The following is a 21,708-nucleotide window of genomic DNA, read 5'->3' as shown; positions in this document are numbered from 1 at the left end:
TTGTCATATATATATAAAAAAAAAAGACCAAAATACATTTATTTAAAAATATTCTGTATTTAATGTGTCTTTTAACCTGTACATCTGTTTCTTTTAATCTTTTCAAAAAGGGAAGTAGAAATAAACTGGTTGCAAAAGTGTGCACACCCTCTTAGCTGGCATGTGGCTATCTTCAGATTTAAATCAATTCAAACTCATTGAGTACACACCTGCCACCATTATTATACCTTATAACCCTATATAAATATCAGATGAAGTTATGTAGTCAGCTTTTCCTGACTTTTTTTAAATTCATATCAGAAACCTGAAGTTTATTTTGCTAACATAGACTACTATTTAAAACTACAGATTGTGATTCCATCCACCTTTTGATGAAAACCAGCGGAAGAAAAACACCTCCAGATCATGAACCTGAATTCTATGTGGACTGATGAAACCAAGGTTTTTCAACTTGAACCGGGGACTTAGTCAAGATAGAGAGAATGATGAACAGTATGAAAAAGACATATCAGTCCTCCAGACTTCTGCTTTGAAAAAATAAAAAAATGTCAGAAAAAGCCTACTAGAACACCTGAAATGTAATTGGCATTAACTAGAGGCACTCTAAATAGTGGGAGGTGTGTGCTTACTCCCATTTAACATGAGTTTGAATGTGACTGGTTAATTCTGAACACAGCTACATTTCAGTTATGAAAGGGTGTGCACACTTTTGCAACCTCATTATGTCAGTCATTTAATTTTATTACCTCTCTTGTCAGTTGAACTGCGCAGATTGTAGGCCACACCAGTGGAAACAAAAAAAAAAAGATTGATCTTGTTCCTTTTTTACATGATAAAAGCTGTCATTTGATCTGGGGTGTGTAGACTTTCTGTATTTCCTGTAATAGCCGCTTGTAGTTAATATTTTGAGCACAAGTGTAATTATTCAAACAAAGACAAGCCACCCTCGGGAGGCATTTGACTACTGGGTTATTTGACATGAGAAACAAATTGAAGAAGCCGGGTCAAGTAAATAACGTCTGCCTGCTAACACTCATCCACCCCAACAGCTTAACAAATAGGATTAAAACTTCCATCTGCTCACCTGAAACGAAGCCACCCGGCGAGCTTCGTCCCTACACAGTGACCCGAAACGGCGTCTGGACAAGTGTGAGGGACGTTACACATGAGCTGAGGACGCGGCCTGCGGCGTTGGGTTCGACATGGCGGGAAAGCATCGCGGGTTGTGGCTATGGACGTTAGGGCTGTTGTTTCTGTCTGGCTGCGTCAACATGGACACAGGTCAGTTTCTCGCAGGGGAATGCCTCTCACTCACCTGTTGCCATCATCTTGTGTCTTCTTATCACCCTCAGGTGACGAGACGGAGGGTTCTGCTGAGGACATGCAGCTTTTGTTAAGGCATCATGGATCCATGACTCGCAGGAAAAGGAACCTTCTGTTTCCCAGTGGAGTGAAACTTTGCAGTCAGGAGACATTAGACCAAGCGGTCTCCAACCACCTCAACTACTTTCACCTTAGAGGTTAGTCACATTGTGCCAATGTCCATTTTGGCATTTTATACTGGCATTTGTGTTTAAAATGCATGAAACACTTGTCTTAACACGCTTAACAGCTTAAAAACTACATCTGGCATCCTTAAAGGTAAGTAATTGCTGGGAGGTCAGATGTCACACAAAGCCAAATGCTTAAGTAAGAATTTTAATTTCCTGAACCTGCACCAACCTATTTGAAACTGTGGCTATTTCTTGGGGACTGGTTAATGCAATTTATCTTAATACATTTTCAAATGTTCACTTTTGATCACAATTTGACATCACTGGCGAGGAGCTACTTTTAGAACAGTCCTGTGGGCTACCATGTTGATGACCCCCGGTCTACAGCCTCTGTTGTGTTCTAGTATGTCAGGAAACCGTCTGGGAGGCCTTCAAGATATTTTGGGACCAGCTGCCCGAACGTGGCCAGTACCGGGACTGGGTGGGCCGCTGCATGGATGGCTCCATTAGCATCAAGGAGATTGGCAGGTTCTTCAGCCAATCGGAGGAGCACATCAGCCTCATTAGGAGCGTGAGTGTCCATTATGGTTCGTTTGACCCAAATAATGTCTCAGCTCTACAACTTTAACAGGCTTATTTGGATGTCTCTTTTTCAGAGAGTTGGCATGGCGGCGCCCTTGAGCAGGTCAGTACACATTATTGCTGAGCGATGAGCATATTTTGATCATGCTCTGGAGGATTGTTGACAGTAATTATAATGCAGTACTGTATATTATTCTCATTTCGTATTTATTTATTTATTTAATTTTTTATGTATTTAGTGGGGAAAGGCATACAATGTAGGCAATACACGCCTAAATCTGTGTGTAAATTTACCATCCAACACACAGCCATTATTGTCTAAATGGCTGGCAACAAAAGCGAGTACACCCTTAGGTGAAAATGTTCAAATTGGGCCCAAAGTGTCAATCTTTTATTTCGCCATTATTTTACATCTCCATTGTTGTCCAATGAAAATATGTAATATTAGCATATAACATGCAGTGATGATACTACAAAGTACTGCTGCTCTGCGACTCTCATTAGTGCTCATGTAGGAAGCAGAATGAAGATTTCAGGTACCATTTTTGTTGGTTGGAGGTTTGTGGTTATCTTACATGGCCATGGTCCCTGAGGTCCATACAGTGGAAATTATTTGTCTGCTTCAGTCTCAACCAAGGATTGTGGTGACCTTTCAGAGAAAGATAGAATTAAATTATCTTTGAATTTAAAATTACATAATATATATATATATGTTTTTTTAAATTCTTAATAAACATTAGGCATCAATTGGCCTTCTAAAAAGTTCTAAAAACTACTGTATTGAAACAAATAAACTTTTCTATGGTATTGTAATTTATTGAGATGTACCCGACCTGTATTGCTTAAAAAAAAAAAGTCTGTGAGTAGAAGATGTTTTTGAGTTTGTTGGGTCATAAGGCAAAGCGCTTCACTCAGAAAATTAGAGTTGCCAGTGATCTAATATATATTTCAACGATCACACTACTAGCTTGGTTAGCAACCTCAGGATGACTACCTTACAAGTATTTGCCTCAGTTCATTAAAGGTCCAGCAATCCGCTTTTTATTTATTTAGAATGAATATTTATACTCAATGTTTTATTCAATACTGCAACAGACCATCTGATTATTAAAATATCTCTCAAAATGACTTTGTGGTTGGTCTTTAATTGAAATGAGGTTTGGAGAAGTGTAAAATCATTCAAATATGTTTGGAATCAGCACGTTCCCTGACATTTTTTTCCTTAAAAATCATTTTAACTCAAGTTTACATTATTAACTTTTGTAACTAGTGTGCTCTATGCTTAATATTATTTTTGGGCGATAAGCACCCAAAAGTTAAATCCCAGTATCACCCATGGTTGATAAAAAAAAAAAGCTTTATCATAAGTATGAAAAGATGGATGCAAGCTTCACACATCACAAACGTCGATGTCTTGTTGACAAAAAGTGTGTTGTGTTTCCTCACCTGCTGCAGTGTTCCCATCAGCTCAGGCCCACCACTGTGCAGGTAGGCCTCCATGTATCACTCAGTAAGAGATGGCAGGCTGTACCTTAAAATAAATTAATTAATTAATTAAATAAAAAATTTAACTATTAACTTTTTTTTCATGGTAATCTGATAACAAAAGAACTCAAATACAAGCTGTGATGCTAAGAGTGGAGTAGCTGGGAAGCAGAGAACACTACTTTGAATATTGCAAAAATGTGGCCGGTATTTTATTTGTATTTTTTAAAATCAATTTCAGATTCATATGGTTTCTTTGTGTTTACGTTTGTGTGACGCTTCTACTCTGCTCTGCAGTTTGGCATACAATGTGTAAAAAGTAGGGTGTGACAAAAAACGATTTGAACGGCAAAATCCTTTTTGATTTAAAAGATGCCAGTGCATCAAATCTAACAGAATTGAATCATTCCACTTTGAAATATTGTGAGATGTGTAGCAAATCATCTTTTATTACAGAGATACATCTTCGAAGGAAAGGACAAGTTCATTCAAAGCCATACCATATCCAATCGAATCGTAATCCCCCTGAGTCTAATGAAATTGATCAAAAACCATATCGCATTGTCTTTTGTGGAGAGATGCACATCCCTAGTAAAATGATTAGATGTAAAAAATAAATAAATAAATATTTTTAAAAAAAAATAATAATAATAATAAATGTTGTCTCCTATATTGCTTTGTGTTTGTGTTCTGCAGTTCTGGAAGTTTAACGGTGATTCCGGTTGGAGGATTTTTGACCAGCGCCCAGCCAGGTAAAACGTCACCTGACACTTGAACCATCACCTTTCACGTAGATAATATTTAAAACAGCACCTCCCTTATGAGTAAATTTTTTGTTCTTCTTAATATTATTATTATTAGTAGTAGTAGTAGTAATAGTAATATTAGTATTAGTATTATTGGTTGTGGTAAGTGTAGTGATAGTAGTAGGTAATGAAAAAAGGGGAAAAATACGAGACTACAATTATTTATTATTATTTATTATTAATATCGTCAATCATAATAATAATTGGACTAAAAACTAATACATCTATTTAAAGCAGCCTTTCTGGGCACCATGCAAGACATAATTTATTAAAGTAACATTCAAATATAAAACATGAAATGTCATTCAAAAATGAACAAACAACGAAATTGAATGAAACTTTGCAAAGATATAAGCAATCAACAGATGTGACTAATTGTTAGGGTGTTCCAAATACAAAATTGTCAATGGTTGTCCGCCTTCATGTGTCCTTGGATTGACAGGCAACCTGTCCAGAGTGTACTCCAGCTCCTGGCCAAAGTAAGCTGGGATAGGCTCCAGCTCACCCGTCACCCTGAATAGGATAAGCAGTAGGAAATGGATGGATTGATGGGTTAATTCAAGGGTGGCCAAGTTTGGTCCTCGAGAGCCACTATCCAGCCTGTTTTCCATGTTTCTCTCCACTAACGCACCTGATTCATGATCAGGATCGTTATCAGGCTTCTGCAAAGCGTGCTGATGAGCTGATCATTAAATTCAGCTGCGCTGAAGGAGGGAGACATGGAAAACAGGCAGGATAAGGGCTCTCGAGGACCGGACTTGGCCAACCCTGGGATCATTGGAGTAAGTTTTTCTGAACTATGTATGGCTCAGGGTGTTCAGTAACCAGAAAGTCGGCTGTTCGATCCCCGCTCTCCCCAAGTCATGTGTCGTTGTGTCCTTGGGCAAGTCACTTTACACACATTGCCTCCAGTGCTACTCACACTGGTGTATGGAAGGTGCGAATGTTTGGTGGTGGTCGGAGGGGCCGTAGGCTCACACTGGCAGCCGCGCTTCCGTCAGCCTGCCCCAGGGCAGCTGTGGCTACTTAAGTAGCTTACCGCCACCACAGTGTGAATGCTGTGAGCGCACGAATAATGCAACCACTGTGGAGCGTCTTTGAGTATCTGATTAGATAGAAAAGCGCTATATAAATCCAATGCAATCATTATTACTAGTATGAATGTTATGGTTGATAAAAAAAAAAAAGTACAATAGTGTGAAGATCAGATAGTAAGCGGTGATGTTAGAGTTGCTGAAAGACCAGGGTGACTTAATGAATGCAGAGTTCTTCAAGAGCTATAATTGTTGGCGGGAGTTAAGAGGGAGATCAAATATGAGAGGATTCTAGTAGTAGTGCTATTGATGAGGATGGAAGCGGATGGGGTTGAAGGAGGCTCAAAGGGTATGTAGGTTTCTCAAATGGAACTATGTAGCATTAATGTGGGTCTGAAAGGTGTTGTAGGGATGTGTCTCTCAACCTTTATTCAACATCGTGATATTAAAACTGCCACGATGTCATCGTTGTCATGTTACGATAAAAAAAAAAGAAAAAAAAAAAGATTATCGGTACTTTTATTCCGCTTTAGCCAAACACAGCATATTTGTGCAATATTGTGAGTTTTCTGCAGTATTGCTGGCTTTTTTGGAATATCGCCAACCTCCCCACAATATTGTGCTAATTATTGTATTGTGAGGTTCATGTCATGATAATATCGCATTGTGATGTGACAGGAATGAGAGAATAGTGCAAACAATAATAGCTCTAACTGTGATGTTGTTATAAGTAACTTACTATAAAGAAGAGGGCGAATGATAACTTGATAAGTTAACGTCATACAAATAGGCACACACTATGAATGTGAACAGCTGCAGATAGAGAGACGGCTCTGTAAACCTGCCGGCAGTCTCGGCCTATGGCGGCTTATCTAAGGTTGACCCAGGACAAACCTGAGTCAGCCCAGTGAAGGGAGAGGAATAGTTTAGACTGCTTCCAAAATGTTGAGAGTGTGTCTGCCTCCTAGAAAAAAAAGATGGAAGCCTGATAATTGAAGGTCCTGCCTCCTCCTCTGTCTTTCACAGATTTTTGGAATCTGTGTAAATGTGAGCTTTGGGAGCGTCGTGCTCTAGTGCAGTAGTTCTCAAAGTAGGCACTTCGGGGTCCACAAGCCATAGCTTGGAGCCTGCAAAATAACTTGCAATAAATTATTGTTGTATCATTTAATGTAACACATGCGGCGCGTGAATAAAACAGACACACTAAACCAATTAATTATCCCTACCTTAGCTTTGGGCTTATTAAAAGCTCTGATATGATTGTGACGTGTACATACGGTAAATCTGACAAACCTGCATGTGTGCAGCATTTCTTGCTTGCCACGATGGATAAATATTTAATCAAGTCAATTACTGTAGATTAAGTTCCTTTTTTGTAAATAGGTTGTGGTGAAGGGAGAGATGTTCACCAAGGGAGGAGGAAATAATGGAAATCTATCTATTGAAAGGCGGGGCTTGCTCCATTCATTTGAATTTTTACGTAATGTATATTTGTACCACAAGCTTTGCTATTTCATTCACAGGTACATATGAAATTATAGCTATGGTTAAGTATTGTTGTAAAACACAATTTGTGTCCCACTGTATTTGTAACCCGGAAATACATATTTCAGCTGTAGCGTGAAAGCTTCCGTGCATTCTGATTGGCTTTAATTTTCCACGTCGCCACATTGTGCAACTGCGATTCAAATTGTGAATTTCCAAAATAATAGTGGCCGAGAATCAGCCACTCGTGTGTCAGAACAGTGTGGAATGGAGTTTGGGTCATGTCACTGGGAAAATGACCCCTGTAAGAGGTCACTGGACCCAGAAAGTTTGTGAACTGTTGTTCTTGTAGGTTTATGAGGCACTACAAGCTCTCAAACGGTACCTGACCATTTAGTGGTTTATGGCGAGGGGAATTTCAAGTTAAATTCAACATTTTACAGGAAGCCAGTTGTAGTGAAGGACTGCGGAAACTCGTGCCACAACATTTAGGACCAGCTGGAGAGTCTTTAGCGACTTGATGGCGCAGCCTGCTAAGAGAGAGTTACAGTAATCCAGGCTAGAGGTCACAAGCATGGACTGGTTTTTCAGCATCGGCTAGAGACAAGAAATAAAACATTAGTGGAAAAAATGATCTACAGTTAGGTATGCCTTGCCTCTAAACTCCTGAGTGTCAAGAGTGAAGATATATAATACATACTGAAAATTTCAGTTTTGTCTAAATTCCGTAGCAAGAAATTATACAGTAAGTCATTCAAATAATTGTTTCTTTATGCCACACTAAAATTTGTATAACTAAGAGGTCGTTTATGTTTCAGTGCTAAAGTTGTGTTAGCTGCATAAAGGCCTTTTCGCACTGCACTTAGCAATGTGAAGTGTGCTGTCGACAAACCCGTTTGTTGTGCATCTATGTGCTGTGGGTGCGAGGATGTAGTAATGTCGCATCTCAGTGTTCTGCGTAAGGTGGAGACGTTCACCGGGACGCACTTAAAGTTGAAAAATGTTCGATTGGAGAGCAACGTCGTGGTGATGTCAGAAGGTGCATCCAGAAGAAAAGGGGCTGGCGGAGTGATTTCAGAGTACTGACAGTAACAGACCAATCCTTCTTTACCGATATTAACAAACTGTAAGCTATTTTACAACTAGGATTTAAACCAATTTAAACCAATTAAAGACCAAAATTAGTAACTTTCAGTACTGTAGTTGCTTTCTCAGTACTTTGATGCATTGTAATTCCTGCGTGAAAGTTCTTAAAGAGATGTATCGTAGAAAGTCATACAATTATTTGGCTTTTTTTTTTTGGTGGCGCTTGGCAGAAAAGAAAAAATCTATATTGGCCTAATAATGGGCTAAAACATCTGAAGCAGAGGGGGAAATGTTTTCCAAGGTCATCTGAGGTCACTGGTGGTGATCCTTTGATCACAAAATGAAAGTCACGTCGGGACACTGTTGCGTAAAATGTGCACGCAGGTTTGAAATCAGTTGTGCGTAGCTGTCGTCAGTCAGCTTACACCCCACAAGCAGGGGCAAGCAGTGGGTGCCAGAACACATGCACCCTGTGCCCAGAATAGCTCATTAAGCCTATTTACAGGCCACAGCCTGGTCAATGGCGGACCAGCAGCTGAAGTGTTTTCGAGCTTAGTGCTGGACGAGGACCAGGGTCATCACAACCTCAGGGCCTTTATGACCTGTGAAGTCTGGGTTTGGTAAAAAAATGGTCTAGGGGCAGTCTGAAGTTCAGATGCTCAGAACATTGTGGTCAGATGCAAACAACAATATGACAATATGATTACTCTTTTTTTGTATTTCATGTTTGTTTGTTTCCCCCTCTGTTATATTGCTTTTGAAGAAACCCGTGGCCAAGATGCCCCAACCTCTACACATGAGGAAGTCCTTGAAGGAGATTTAACAAAGACTCCTGTGGAGTTGACCTATGACACTGTTGTTGCTGCTGCGCCAGACAAGTCGGTAGGCTGCAACTCTAACGTCGCAGGTCACCCTGACAAGACCACGAAGGTTCCTCCTGATGCTATTGTAACGCTAATCTCTAAGCCGACTGCCCAGGTCCCACAAGAGGATAGTCGTGCAGGGGTCATCGCTTTAACCGAGGAAGGTTTTCCAGATACGTTTCAACCAGACGTGGTGATGGAAGAAACAAAATTGGAAAACGAGAAAAGTAGTGAAGCGCCAATGCTGGCTACAAAAGAGTCTGTTGAATTAGTTGATGAGGCACAAGAGGAAGGACCTGTTGAAGCCACAGAAGAACCAGCTGAAAGTCCAGATGAGGCTGCCATTATCCATGCAGAGACAGAGATTGTCACAGTCGGGGAGGAAACGGACCCTTCAGGAGTCAAATCTATGGGAGCTGAAACTGGACCTGAAGTACCTGACACACTGGAGGGAAGCGATGACATCACACACTCAACAGTAGAATCCACATCAAAAAGTTCTGAACTTGAAGCTCCGATTACGGAAATTCAAACGAACATTGGCAAGTCACATCCAGAGTCTGATGATGATGCAAGTCCAGTTTTTTCTCTGGAGAGTTCAGAGAAATTACTGCCAGGGACTGAATCAGAAGTTCCGGAAGTTATGGAGGAACTTGAGGAATACTCTGCGGTGGGACGTACATCAGAAATGACCACGCAGAGTTCTGCACTTGAAAATGACCATGCAGGTGAAATTGAAGTATTTCCTGAAGTTGAGGAAGAGCTTCCGGGTGAAGATCTTAGCCCAGTGATCTTCTCTGAGGATGTTGAAAGTATCCAGGCACGTCCTGCAGAGGTTCCCCCAGACACAATCCAGCTCCTCTTTACCGATGCACCGTTCCATGAAACAGTTGTTAAAGCAACCATGGAGAGCGATGCCATCGTTGAGGCCACGCCGAGCAGCTACGTGCCAGCCAGTACAACGTATGTCGTGGAATACAACAATGGCAACTTTCCAGATTCCACAGTGAGCCCCCCGAATCCCGATGACTTGTTAAATGTCCCCTTTGAGGAACAGGAGAACTCGGTGAGTCATCCACATCCAAGATCCTAAATCTTTTCAACTCCACTAAACCGTTTCCACAATCTTTTATTTTCAGCTTCACAACGAAATTGACGACAACTTCCTGAGGCCACTTAAAGACCAGATGGTGGAGCTGAGCATTACACTGAGAGAAGAATCCTACAACGGTGCTCTGAGAGACCCGAGTAGTGTCCACTACCAGCAACTAGCTCGACACTTCACTCGCAGGGTAAGTGACCAAGTTGAGTTTGAGTACAATTCTTGAAGGGTCTTGAAAGTGTCAGTGCCCATGTCCAACGGTTCTTCTGATTTTCTTCAAAAGTTCTTTAGAAACAAGTAATGAAAAGAATCTTTGCTTACTGGGTTTCATGTCCAGATTCGAGACGCCTTTGCGAAAGTGCCAGGCTTCAAGGATGTCTTTGTCATCGAATTCAGGTGCAGATTTGTTATACTGAAATCATTGTCACCAGATTGGTGTTGAGAACTTTTGATTCCAATTTTTCTGTGTTTCTTTCTGCTGTCAGACCTCAAAAGGACCTGGAACGGTAAGTCTGCATCCTTTAAGAGTTAAAACACGTGCAAGAACCAAGGAAGGCAAATCAATATGTTTCTGTTTCCTTTTTGGGTTTAGGGGTCTGGTGGTTCACGTCCACTATGCTATCACTTTAGCGGTGGATAGTGACGGCATCTCCAATGCCACAATGGATTTCATCAGACTGCAAAACAACCTGGTGGAGAAGAACTACCCTGCCGCTGCTGCTGAGGAGCCAACCGTCGTTTACACCATCACAGACTTCCGCAACTACATTACAGAAGCTCTCCGCAAAGACAACTTCCTGACCAACAGCAGCCTGGGGACCCACTTCGACCCGCTGCTGCTACAGAACGGTGACTAGATGCATGACCATTGCCACCATTTTATCCCGGCATTTTCATTCTTCAGAATGAGATAGGTTGCAACAGATGTTGATCAACATCAGACTCATAAGGTATCGAAATTTGTCATCTGTTTCCTACAGCTGAGAATTTGTTACCTCCAGGGAGCCCGACGAATCGGCCAGCGGACATCTATGACAACATGGTGAGTTGCCGCCGAATACACAAAAATCCATCTTCCTTACCGCTGATTAATAGCTGATAATCGCCTGGGCAGGATAACGTCCTTGCTGCAGAGAGACCACCCGATGCACCGGGTCAAGGCATGGAGAACCGTGACGTTTTTCTGAAGAAGGATGACTTCCTTTTTGACTCATTCGACTCATGGAAAGACATCAAGAGTGAAGCAGTGAGCGAAAACGACGTCTTCACGATTGATGAGACTACAACATTTCCACCGACCCCCGAGAGGATACCAAGTCTGCTGCCAAGCACGCAAGACTGTGAGTGAAAGTAAAGGATCCAAACACGTTTACTAGCTAGTTTATGCTTGTCTGAATTTAACTCATTCAAACCCAAAAACGTGTAAATGGTTGTTTTTTTGTATGCAAGAGCAAACAGCATGATGCAGCTTCTGACTTAAAGCAGTGGTAGTTATTACAAAAAAACGGCCAGCAGGTGGCAGCAGAGTATAAGAGCTCAGCCAGGGCCATGTTGCAACAAGCTCTTTTTTGCCTGTGTTTTCAACAGGACTTGCAAAATGAGTCAAAATCCAGTAAAACAGCCGGGGGAGAAGTGAAAATGGCTGGGAGTGAATGAGTTAATCATTTCCAACACATACGATATACTAATATCAAAACTAGATCTGCTGTTTTAATGTTCCCTCCATGATTTTTTTGTGATTGACAGCTGATGAAAATATTGAAAAGGAGGGTTTTCTAGTGAGCAATGCTCCTAGTGTTGAAAACAAGCTTCTCCAAGAGGATCATGAAACTTCCAATGCTCCACCTCCTCAGAAAGGTCATGAGGTCACAATGGATTTTGGATCTGGCTCTGGTTTCTCAGGAGACGGACAGGAAGGCGCTCTTCAGTCTTGGGAACTGGAAGCGAGCTTTTATGGCGAAAGCCATTTGGAGGTCCTGCCACCACCGGATCTGGAAGAGACAGATGAGGATGATGGAATCCAGGAAGTAGTTGAAGCGCTTGGTCAGTCACTAACCAGCAAGCAGGATGGCGTCCTGGGTTTTGAGTCTACCCCTTCGACACCTTTCCGCATACTTCCTACATTAGACGACTCTATGCCAGATGGATACATGGATAACCCGTTCTTGGATCAGGTTTTATTTACACCACATATGAGTACAAACCCACGCTTCTCTACCATGGATCCACCCGTATTTTCACCCAAAGGCACTCTGACAGTCGAGTTGTCGGTGCAAACAGTGGAAGCGTCCGGTCTCTATGAAGAGTCTCAGGTGACGCATGATCAACACAATTTGGTGGCATTTACTGGCGCACATCAGGTGCAGACCGGGCCCCAAGAGCACCCAGGTTTGGAACCAGAAGTGGCAGTGACAAACGCTTTTGTCGTGCAGCATAATACTGACGCTGCTTATGAAGAACCACACTCTGAGGCCGTACCTCCTCAATCGCCTCATGAGGAAATCTTACCTGAAGAACCCAATTTGCCACCTCCAGAAACCCACCATGACGAGCTTGAAGTATTAGAGGAGCAACTTATCCCGTTCTCTCAACCAACAACGCCTGTGGTTGTTACTCTGGAAGAAGACATGGTTGTAGATGAAATCTTAGTTGTCACGGCGACAAGTGTTCCTGTTACCACTTTATCTTCTGTTAGTTCAGAGCCCAACCCCATTGCCCTCTCTCCTGAAAAGGATTCACCCTTCACTCGAGTGTCGGATTCAGCACCCGAAGATGACGATTCACTTAATACTGAGCACTCCAATCACGAAGATCAGGTTCAATTCAGCACAGTGTCTTCAGAAGTCAGCGGGGGGAAATCTGATGATTTGGGAACAGAATCGGAAGTTCTTGAAACAGCAACTATGATGCTTCCGGAAAATGCTACGAGTACAGAAGCAACCGAAATCCAGACTATCAAGCACAACCTCTCTGGCGTGACAGACATCGATGTCAGCCTTGACATGTTCCAATATGGCGGTATGGTAACAGAAGGCGACAGCAGCGGCTACTCCAGTGGGGCGCAGGGCTCCGAGCTGGATGCTATTGCATTGCCGACCAGGCCAATCCAAGCCCTGACGGTGTTCTTCAGACTCCGGGTGACCAACATGGCGTTCTCAATGGACCTTTTCAACAAGAGCTCCCCTGAATACAAAGCACTGGAGCAACGGTTTCTACAACTGGTGAGAACTGATCCAATACGAAGTGAAAACCTGCCACGAGAATAACATGACTTTGTGTTTTTTTTTCTCCAGCTGGTTCCATACTTGCAGTCCAACCTAAACAACTTCCAGAATTTAGAGATCCTCAACTTCAGAAATGGCAGCATTGTGGTCAATAGCCGCATGAGGTTTGGCAAGCCGGTTTCCAGAGGTGTTGCCAATGTTGTTTTCCTTATCCTTGAGGACTTTGCCAACACTGCCTACCAGACCATGAACCTGGCCATTGATAAATACTCACTGGATGTTGAATCAGGTAAGACAAAAAAAATCTTATCTAAGGATGTAAGGAATAATGCTGCTGAAATTAAAATTCATTACATTTCATTTAAATGGGTCATTACTGTATGTTTTTATAAAGTAGGCTACAATGTGCTCTAAGAGGATGCCAATCTATGCTAACGCTGCACCTGCAGCTCTGCTTACCTTTTGGCTTGGACGTGATATTGCTTCTAGGTCTAGTCTGGTAGTCAGTCTCTGGCCGGCGCTTGAAAATGGCTCTGGGTCTTTGGGCAAGTCATGGTCAGAGAAACTCTGTGTAGGGTTGAAAATGACTCAAATTTGCCCCACTGTTATTGTTACATAACAATGGGGCGGAGTGCGGAATGGCTTGCTCGCAGAGTCATTTTCAGAAACTGGCAGATTAAAAATCATTTGCTCAATTTAACACATGGTGACTGGGCAAGCACTCCTGAGATCCAACCGTTTAAAATGATTCTTTAAGAAATTAAGTGGTGTTAAGGAATGAATCCAAATTTGACTCAATTTAGAACATTATACTTTTTAAAATACTTCTTCAGTGTACCATAAGCTTGATATACTTTTTGTGTATTACCATATACTGTTACTTCCACTTGGAAAAGTATTTCACGTTAATCTGGAGGAGGACTCGAGTCTACCTTGTGTCACTGCGTGCAAAGACTCTTGACACGCAATCGCTGCAGTCAGGACGCATACGGCCGAGTTAATCTGTCTGGGTGGAACGTGAGCGGAACCGAGTCACACTGGTTAACCGCCATCGTTGTGACCTGTCTGCACAGTTTACTCTGTAGTGCCTGTCCTTTGACCGCCTTCATTTTAGCTTCTAAGCTAGCTGATGACTTTTTAGTCTTATACCTCCCTACTTTTGAAAAACGTTTTCTGTATTTTATGGTCATTACTCTGTTAAAAAAAATTGGTTGGTCCGTGTAAAAATGTCATTTGAGGGTTAGAATGTGGGGAAAACTGCAGATTTAAAGGGTAACTCAACACTAAAATCAGCTTTTTTTGCTGATATACTGTATAAACTGGTGTCTACTAATGTTGTCTACATGCCCTGGTTATTATTTTGACATTTTAGTGCATGTCTTTTGAATTTGGGGCAAAACTCGTGTGTTCGGCGCCCTTTTCAGGTAACACACTGGGATAAACTGAATTTGTCCTCTCATTACACGAGACAATACATACTAAGTCGCTTGTTCCGCATGACGTAGTTGCCCCCGCCACCCACCGGCTCATTCTCGTACACGCCTCCTTAAATGCCTTCTTAGCCAGTTGCTGTTGTCAATCACAGCCAGACCACACCCAACCCTCTTTCCATTCGCAACCCAACGGTCCGCCAGGCAACACCCCCTTTGAGCGGCAATTTCAAATCTTAGTGAGGGGTGGAGCAAGAGTGTCACTTCCTGTTGAGTTACCCTTTAAGGATGAACGTGAACCAGGGATTATTAATGACAATCGCAAGAGATTCCGGTTCAGCTAATGGATGGATCGATTTGACGTTTTCAACTCCAAGAATTAATCTACATCAAAATGTGTTGTCTTGCGATAGCCTAAAAACACCAGCTTTTAGCGTTCAAACATTTTCCTACTTAGTGATGTGTATTTTTTCAGTTGTTGTCATTAGCTAAATTAGCATTTGCAGTGATTCTCCCCCCCCCTTTTTTTAGTGTGCAGAGAAGTTTAATTTTGCAATTTATCAAAACATGTATTGTATATATTTCACAATAAAAAAAAATAAAACATTTTTTTTCACTTTTGGTCTTCAGTACACTTCAAAGTCTATATTTTACCTTAATGTAGTTAAGTAAATGAGTCAAATCAGTTGGCCACTTCTACTTTTACCAGTCTTTTTTTTTTTATACACATATCTGTACTTTTACTCAAGTATGAGTGTAAGTACTTTTTAGCACCTATGTTGTCAAGTTTAAACGATGATTTTACTGGAAATAACTGTTTTAACACAATACAAGGAATTTAATGAGGAAGATATATACAGTATGTTCAAATATACTGTATGTAAATACTTTTTTTAAGGAGTGACAGGAGCTCAACATGATACATAGAAGTCGTTAATAACAATGAGAATGATTTTGTCGTCCTGTCTAGGTGACAACGCGGATCCCTGTAAGTTCCAGGCATGCAACGCCTTCTCACAATGTATGGTCAATCGCTGGTCCGGCGAGGCCGAGTGTGTTTGCGACGCCGGATATCTGAGCGTGGACGGCCTGCCTTGTCAGAGCATCTGTGATGTGCAGGAAGACTTCTGTCTCAATGATGGCAAATGTGACATCATTGCTGGCAAGGGCGCCATCTGCAGGTCAGACTACTTTTATACAAAAGCCAATTAGAGGATTGTACATTTACGTACGTTCAGATGGTGCTTCTTTTGGAACACGTTGCCTATGAACATATTTAGCAGTAAAACCGGAGGAAGCATAATCTGTTACAACACAGAGTAAATTATTTTCATCTGAATTTACTGTAGATGCTGATTGAAAATAAGTTAATGTCATATTACTATTCTTTATCAGGAGCAATAAACTTTTATTTTAAGGCAAAGTATTTATTAAAACACCATTTTTAGTCTCAACTGTTTGTTGTATGTGAATGTTTCTTTTCTTTTAAAGGAAGGGCATGTTGGCCATATACTGTATGGCTTGATCTCTTCTAAATCTGGCCCATGTACATTTACATTATCAAGACCAAAAGAACACACAATGATAAACAAACTGTTCAATTAATTCCAACAAAATTGAGCATCATGACCAAATCTAAAGACTGGATATTAGGATTGAAAATTTTTGAATTTTTTTTGTTTTGTTTTTTTGCGAAGTCCTCTTACAAGCAACATAAAACAAATCTTAAATCTAAAAATGGCAAACTTTGCAATTATTATTGTTATTATTATTATTATTATTATAGTTCAGGGTGTACCCCCGCGATCCTTGTGAGGAGTAAGCGATTAAGGAAATGGATGGATGGATGTTATTATTATTATTATTATTAATGTGCTTCTTCTTATTATTATTATTATTAGTAGTAGTAGTAGTAGTAGTAGTGGTATTTATTTATTTATTAATTAATTTATTTGTTTGTTTGTTTGCTTGTTTAATCATGTGTAGCCTGCACTTCTTAAGCTGCTGCAAACATTTTCTTTTGAACAACTACAGGTGTCGAGTAGGAGAGAACTGGTGGTACCGTGGCGAGCACTGTGAAGAGTACGTCTCTGAGCCACTGGTGGTCGGCATTGCCATTGCTTCAGTTGTAGGTTTCCTTGTGGTGGCGGCAGGAATCATCTTCTTCCTGGCAAGGACCCTGCGCGAGCAGTATGACAGCGAGGACATGGAGGATCCCTTGAGGTTAGTACAGCGGTCACACTGTGGTTTGTTTTTATGTGTTGAATTGAAGCAAAAAATGTGTCCAAAAATTAATTCCTTATGTGAGCACTGAGATGAAATGAAATTCAAAATTGTAGAATGTTTTTTTAAAGAAAATTGCAAAAAAAAAATCTGCCAATTTAGACCTAATGTAAAATATGTACCTTATAAATAAAGGTTGGGTATAACTGGTTCACACTTAAAGCAGTTAGTGAAAATCTCAACTTTTTTGTGTGTATTCTGTATTGCAGACGAGCTGACAGCGTGCCCACTCTGGAACGTGCCACAAAATTTAACCCCATGTTTGAGAGCGACCCAGTCACCACCCAGTATTACCGTCGCTATGACGACGACCTTCCCCAGTACAGTAGCCCCACCGCCACGTCGAATGAGCTCAGTAGCGAGGAGGTCCGACACATCTACCAGAACATGGCGCTCACCAAAGAAGTGCGACTCATTTGTGGTTTGATATTTATCTGTTGTGATGATTTACAGTTCGTGTGCCACATCTATTTTGTTCGTAAGGAAGTTGTTAGTTAAGTTACTTAATTTTGTTAGTGGAAGTTGCACTTCAGTTTTCACTGCATGTGCATCTACACTGTAAGTCAAAGTGCCTTACAGGGTTTACACTTGAACTCCCAAGTACAAATAAGAACTGCTTATGGATAGGTCCGTAAATGGTCCAAACTGGCAAAGGGACCATGTTTTAATTTGCATGTAGGGTACAAACAAGTTAGGCCTAAATAATTCACTTTGACAGAGCCCACTATTGTACGGAATGCAGTTTGAAGGATAAACAGTAGTGCCAGTAGTAGTAATATAGACTAGGGATGGGCAACTTAATACACATTATGCATTTTAGACCAACTATCAACGGTTCTTGTGAAGGAAACCAAAAAAATTTTGTGATCAGGGAACATTTTTGCATCATACGGTCATTAACTCATTTGCTCCCAAAAACGTATAAATATGTTCTATTTTAAATATTTTAAGTTTTTTTTATGCTAGAGCATACAGAAGGCTTTGATGCAGCCTCTGAACTGCAGAGAACAGGTGAAGAAATTGTAGTAATTACAAAAACGGTAGCAGAGTATAAGAGATCAACCAGGGCCATGTTGAAAAAAGCTAATTCAATCACAGTTTTAAACAAAATTGTTAATAATGATGACATTTAGCTATATTCTAATACTTTGCTGCAAAACGGAAACATATAGAAATATACTTTTTTCCTGATGAAAGAAGAGATTCTAATCTTTCTTTTGGTAGGTTCCATGTTTTTTACATTGGCCTTTCAAAATCCGTCAAAATCCAGTAAAACAGCTGGGAGCGAAGGGGGTTGCTTCAGTGAAAATGGCTGGGAGTGACTGAGTTCATCATTATCGTTTTAGCGTATGTATGTTACCCGTACTTCGTTGAATGTGCTGGCTTGTTAACATGAACGCATGATTCCGACTTGTGTGCGAACCCGTAACATCTCGGTTACTTCCACTGAATCCCTCTTTCTTTTTTATGTTGAAAATGAGTGACTGTAAAACGTCATACAATCAATCATGGCTGACAGCGTCTTACTTTCTTCTCCTCTAATAGTTGTCAAACTCCGGTCCTCGAGGACCGGAGTCCTGCAGGTTTTGGATGTTTCCCTTCTCCAACACAGCTGATATTTGATCAACTCATCAGCAAACTCTGCATAAGCCTTATAACAATCCTGCTGATTGGAATCAGCTTGTGTTGGAAGAGGGAAACCTCCAAAACCTGCAGGACTGCGGCCCTCGAGGACCGGAGTTTGACACCTATGCACTAATGTAAAAGAACAGGTGGACGAGTTTCTAAGTGATGTCTGCCATCTAGTGGTGAACAGTGTTATTACAACAATGTTGCCCATCCCTGACCTAAACAGTACCCTTTGTGCCTAAATCAAACACCTCTAAGCCTTTTATTTTAAAGGGCAAATTGTACGTTTGAAATTATATTTTAATATATTTTTTTATGGTTTAACTACAATTTTAATATTGGCAGTTCTTATTTGCATATATTGTTTTTTTTTTTGTTTTTTTTACCTCTTTAACTGCCATGACGTATACTCCAATTGTGCCATTTGAGAGCAAAAATCTAAATAGTTTCACTTGAACCTTACAGTAAAAATCCACCAATTGTATTCGTACATTTAGTGGACTGACTATTGACTTCCGGCAGGAGATCCAAGAGCGTCTAAGGATCATCGAGCTGTGCGCCAGGGATCAACATTTTGCCGACTTTGTGCGGCAGACACAAGTGTGAGTGATGCCACACTATAAACGCTGCAAATGTCACTCAAGCATGAAATACTAATTCCAAATGAACTTTGCTTCAATTTGGTTTTGAATGTAAATGTAAAACTTTCATGCCATTCTCTGCTTTCTTACTGTTGACATTTTGCTATTTTGTCAAATATAGACTAGCTAAATATCATTGTTTTTGTTGTTTTGTTTCTTTTTTCCACGGGGCAGATACCTGGAACGACGGGGAAGCTCCACCACATAATGAGTTGCAAGCTGAAGAGGTATTAAAGTGATGTTGTTTAACGTTTTAATTTTACACAATTTTTTTCCCATCATTTTATTACACAACTGTATTTTTCTAAATCAATCAGTGTCTTGCGTAATGCTATTTATTTCTTTTTAGGGTGGCCCCAATCCTCTTTGTATCAGTCGCAATGAACCGGACTCATTTTATTTTTGCATTCTAGAATGTTCAAATGTCTCAATGAAGTCGACCGACGTTCAATTTAGGTGAACTAGCATCTTTCTACACAGACAGCTGCCTTTGCCTGTGTGGTGACTTGGGCGGTCGTAGCTCCTGATTGGACAGGGAGGTGATGAGGAGTTTTTTTTTTTTTTTGCAAGGCACCTTTTGACCATTGACCCTTTTCACGGTTGTGTCTGATCTTTTGGTTGTCTTATCTGCTGTTTTTATTTTTATTTTTTTTTAACTTATTCTATTTTCTCCTTTTGCTTCTCGCTTCGGACCTGATTCACTAAAATCACAAATAGTGGGCGCTAATTTGTGTGTTTATTTACTCAAACAGATTGTGGTCTCCACCACCAACATATTTAGAATAGGATTTTGCACTTTATGTAACTGTGAAGGTTTTCACCGTAGAAAATTTTGGAGTGCACAGCAAGCTCAAAATTACATTTGAAGTGATTGAACGGGAAGCGTTAGTGGAAGACGAACAATGGAATGACCCAGATACAAGGAAATGCAGAACTGAATGGAGTCTTGTGCTCTAAGTCGGCCCTTAAATCATCCAGAATCTTCAAAACTGTATTGTGGAATAGATGATATGTCCCGATAATTTTTGGTTTCTGACATTTCCAAAATGTTTACACGAGCGGAAAAGATCCGTTCTCCCCGTCGCCTCTCATTTTGCCTGCGCCTCCTTGTGGTTACGCACAGCGGTGCCACTTGCACTTGCCTTTCGGGCGCGGTATTGAAAGACCTAAAATCAGACATCACAATTCGTCTCATGTTTGAGAAATCTCAAAGTGTTTGATAAATAAATCTATTTGCATCTACTCTTTCCAAAATGTGCAAAAAAAAACTGCGGGGCAATTTTGCATGTTTGGCAGGTGCAATCCACGCGCCTGGTTAGTAGATCAGTACAAACATTTGGTAAATTAGGCCCCTAATATGTTCTGTTGCTGTCATGTCATCTCCATGTTGCTTCCAATGTCAATGATTTCTCTGACGCTGCTTGCGCTTCGCTAGAAATGTAGCGATGATGTCCTCTTTCCAGAATCCATCCATTTTCCTGGGTTTGTTCTTTGGGCCGGCGTGACGCCTCCTCAGTGCCTTGGTCGCTCTGTTAGCTTGTGGACGTGATGCAGCTCAGGGCCCTAGAAACAAACAACTTTAGATTTACAGTCTGGATCAGTCAACTTATTGTCTCGGTCAGGTCAGCCGCCTGCAAAGTGCAACCATGCACCCTGCATGTTTACAGCAGTCGTAGCTGAAGAGTAGCCTGCCGATACGTTTGCTTTTTTTTTTCTTTTTTTTTACGATAACCTGGTGTTGCTCTTACTAATAACATGCAACATTGCGAACATGTGTATTTTATATATTTCTATATTTTCATGGTAATTTAGCAAAGAAGCGCAAGCAACTTCTCATGATTGGCAAATTGTGCTAAATGTGTGTTTTTGTCTACGTCGTTAGAATCTCATAGCACGTTGAAAGTTTCTTAATTCTGTTAGTCTGAAGTTCATCTATGAAATGACCACATCAAACCTTGTCACATCATTAATCATTTTTCAAAGGCTTACTAAATGCTATTAGGGATATTGAGTTCACAAAAAACAACGTTACGGTCAAATTTGTGCTACCTGCAACTCCAACAAGGCATACTTGAAACAACATGCACGGCACATTTTGTTTCCCTGTATTGACTTTCCTTGTGAGTTTGTTTGTCTCGATGTCTGTGTTTTGACAACAAGCAAACAAGCTGCTTTACCGATGATCGTCTTGTGTTTTGTATCGTGTTTTGTATTGGTCCAATCGTAGACCAAAATGACTGTCTGCCGTGTTTGTGTGAGCAGCACTCTTTTCTAAAATAAAATGAGAATATTTTTTACTGCGTCGCCTCATGACTCACATATTTTTGCATGCACACGAAGAAGAAATGTGTCTGGTGGACATTCCTGGCATCCAATGAAGATCTGATATAATGAACAATTTAATTGTTTGTTTTGATTTTGTATTTATATTTTGAAGATATTTTTTGATTTATTCATTTACAGTATTTGTATATTTGGACAATGATTGACAGGCCATCTCTGCAATATTTTATATTATTTCATCTGCTGATGTGTTTTTTTTTGTTTGTTTTGTAATTCAACAAC

At 40.7% G+C, this 21,708-nt stretch overlaps 1 protein-coding gene across 4 annotated transcripts; it reads left to right on the top strand.

The window, feature by feature from the left end:
- The first annotated feature begins 1,082 nt into the window (after nt 1-1,082).
- Nucleotides 1,083-21,443, top strand: LOC144062656 (interphotoreceptor matrix proteoglycan 2-like). 4 transcript variants are annotated; one of them, XM_077584283.1, is made up of 22 exons: nt 1,083-1,281; nt 1,353-1,520; nt 1,898-2,064; nt 2,150-2,178; nt 3,531-3,563; nt 4,257-4,312; nt 8,735-8,853; nt 8,950-9,900; nt 9,974-10,126; nt 10,274-10,332; nt 10,422-10,442; nt 10,529-10,785; nt 10,917-10,978; nt 11,051-11,276; nt 11,683-13,157; nt 13,230-13,449; nt 15,561-15,771; nt 16,625-16,813; nt 17,083-17,278; nt 19,025-19,104; nt 19,318-19,370; nt 19,493-21,443. In XM_077584283.1, exons 1-21 carry the CDS (start codon nt 1,203-1,205, stop codon nt 19,349-19,351), a joined length of 4,785 nt encoding a protein of 1,594 aa, XP_077440409.1. In that variant the 5' UTR covers nt 1,083-1,202; the 3' UTR covers nt 19,352-19,370; nt 19,493-21,443. The 4 variants fall into 4 exon arrangements, with proteins under 4 accessions (XP_077440409.1, XP_077440402.1, XP_077440385.1 ...); XM_077584276.1 differs by having other exon boundaries at nt 8,938-9,900; XM_077584259.1 differs by having other exon boundaries at nt 1,084-1,281; nt 8,735-9,900.
- Nucleotides 21,444-21,708: the final 265 nt, after the last annotated feature.

This window comes from Vanacampus margaritifer, chromosome 1 (genome assembly GCF_051991255.1).
Source record: "Vanacampus margaritifer isolate UIUO_Vmar chromosome 1, RoL_Vmar_1.0, whole genome shotgun sequence".
Taxonomy (NCBI): domain Eukaryota; kingdom Metazoa; phylum Chordata; class Actinopteri; order Syngnathiformes; family Syngnathidae; genus Vanacampus; species Vanacampus margaritifer.
Note: the sequence above shows the minus strand (reverse complement) of the source record. Positions and strands in the feature narration are given on the sequence as shown.

Excerpts from the sequence above, each read along its gene's own strand:
- LOC144062656 (XM_077584259.1), top strand. The coding sequence starts at position 1,203 with ATGGCGGGAAAGCATCGCGGGTTGTGGCTATGGACGTTAGGGCTGTTG. Across the intron at positions 9,901-9,973 it reads TTGAGGAACAGGAGAACTCG|CTTCACAACGAAATTGACGA; the intron begins GTGAGTCATCCA and ends TTTTATTTTCAG. Across the intron at positions 11,277-11,682 it reads GCTGCCAAGCACGCAAGACT|CTGATGAAAATATTGAAAAG; the intron begins GTGAGTGAAAGT and ends TGTGATTGACAG.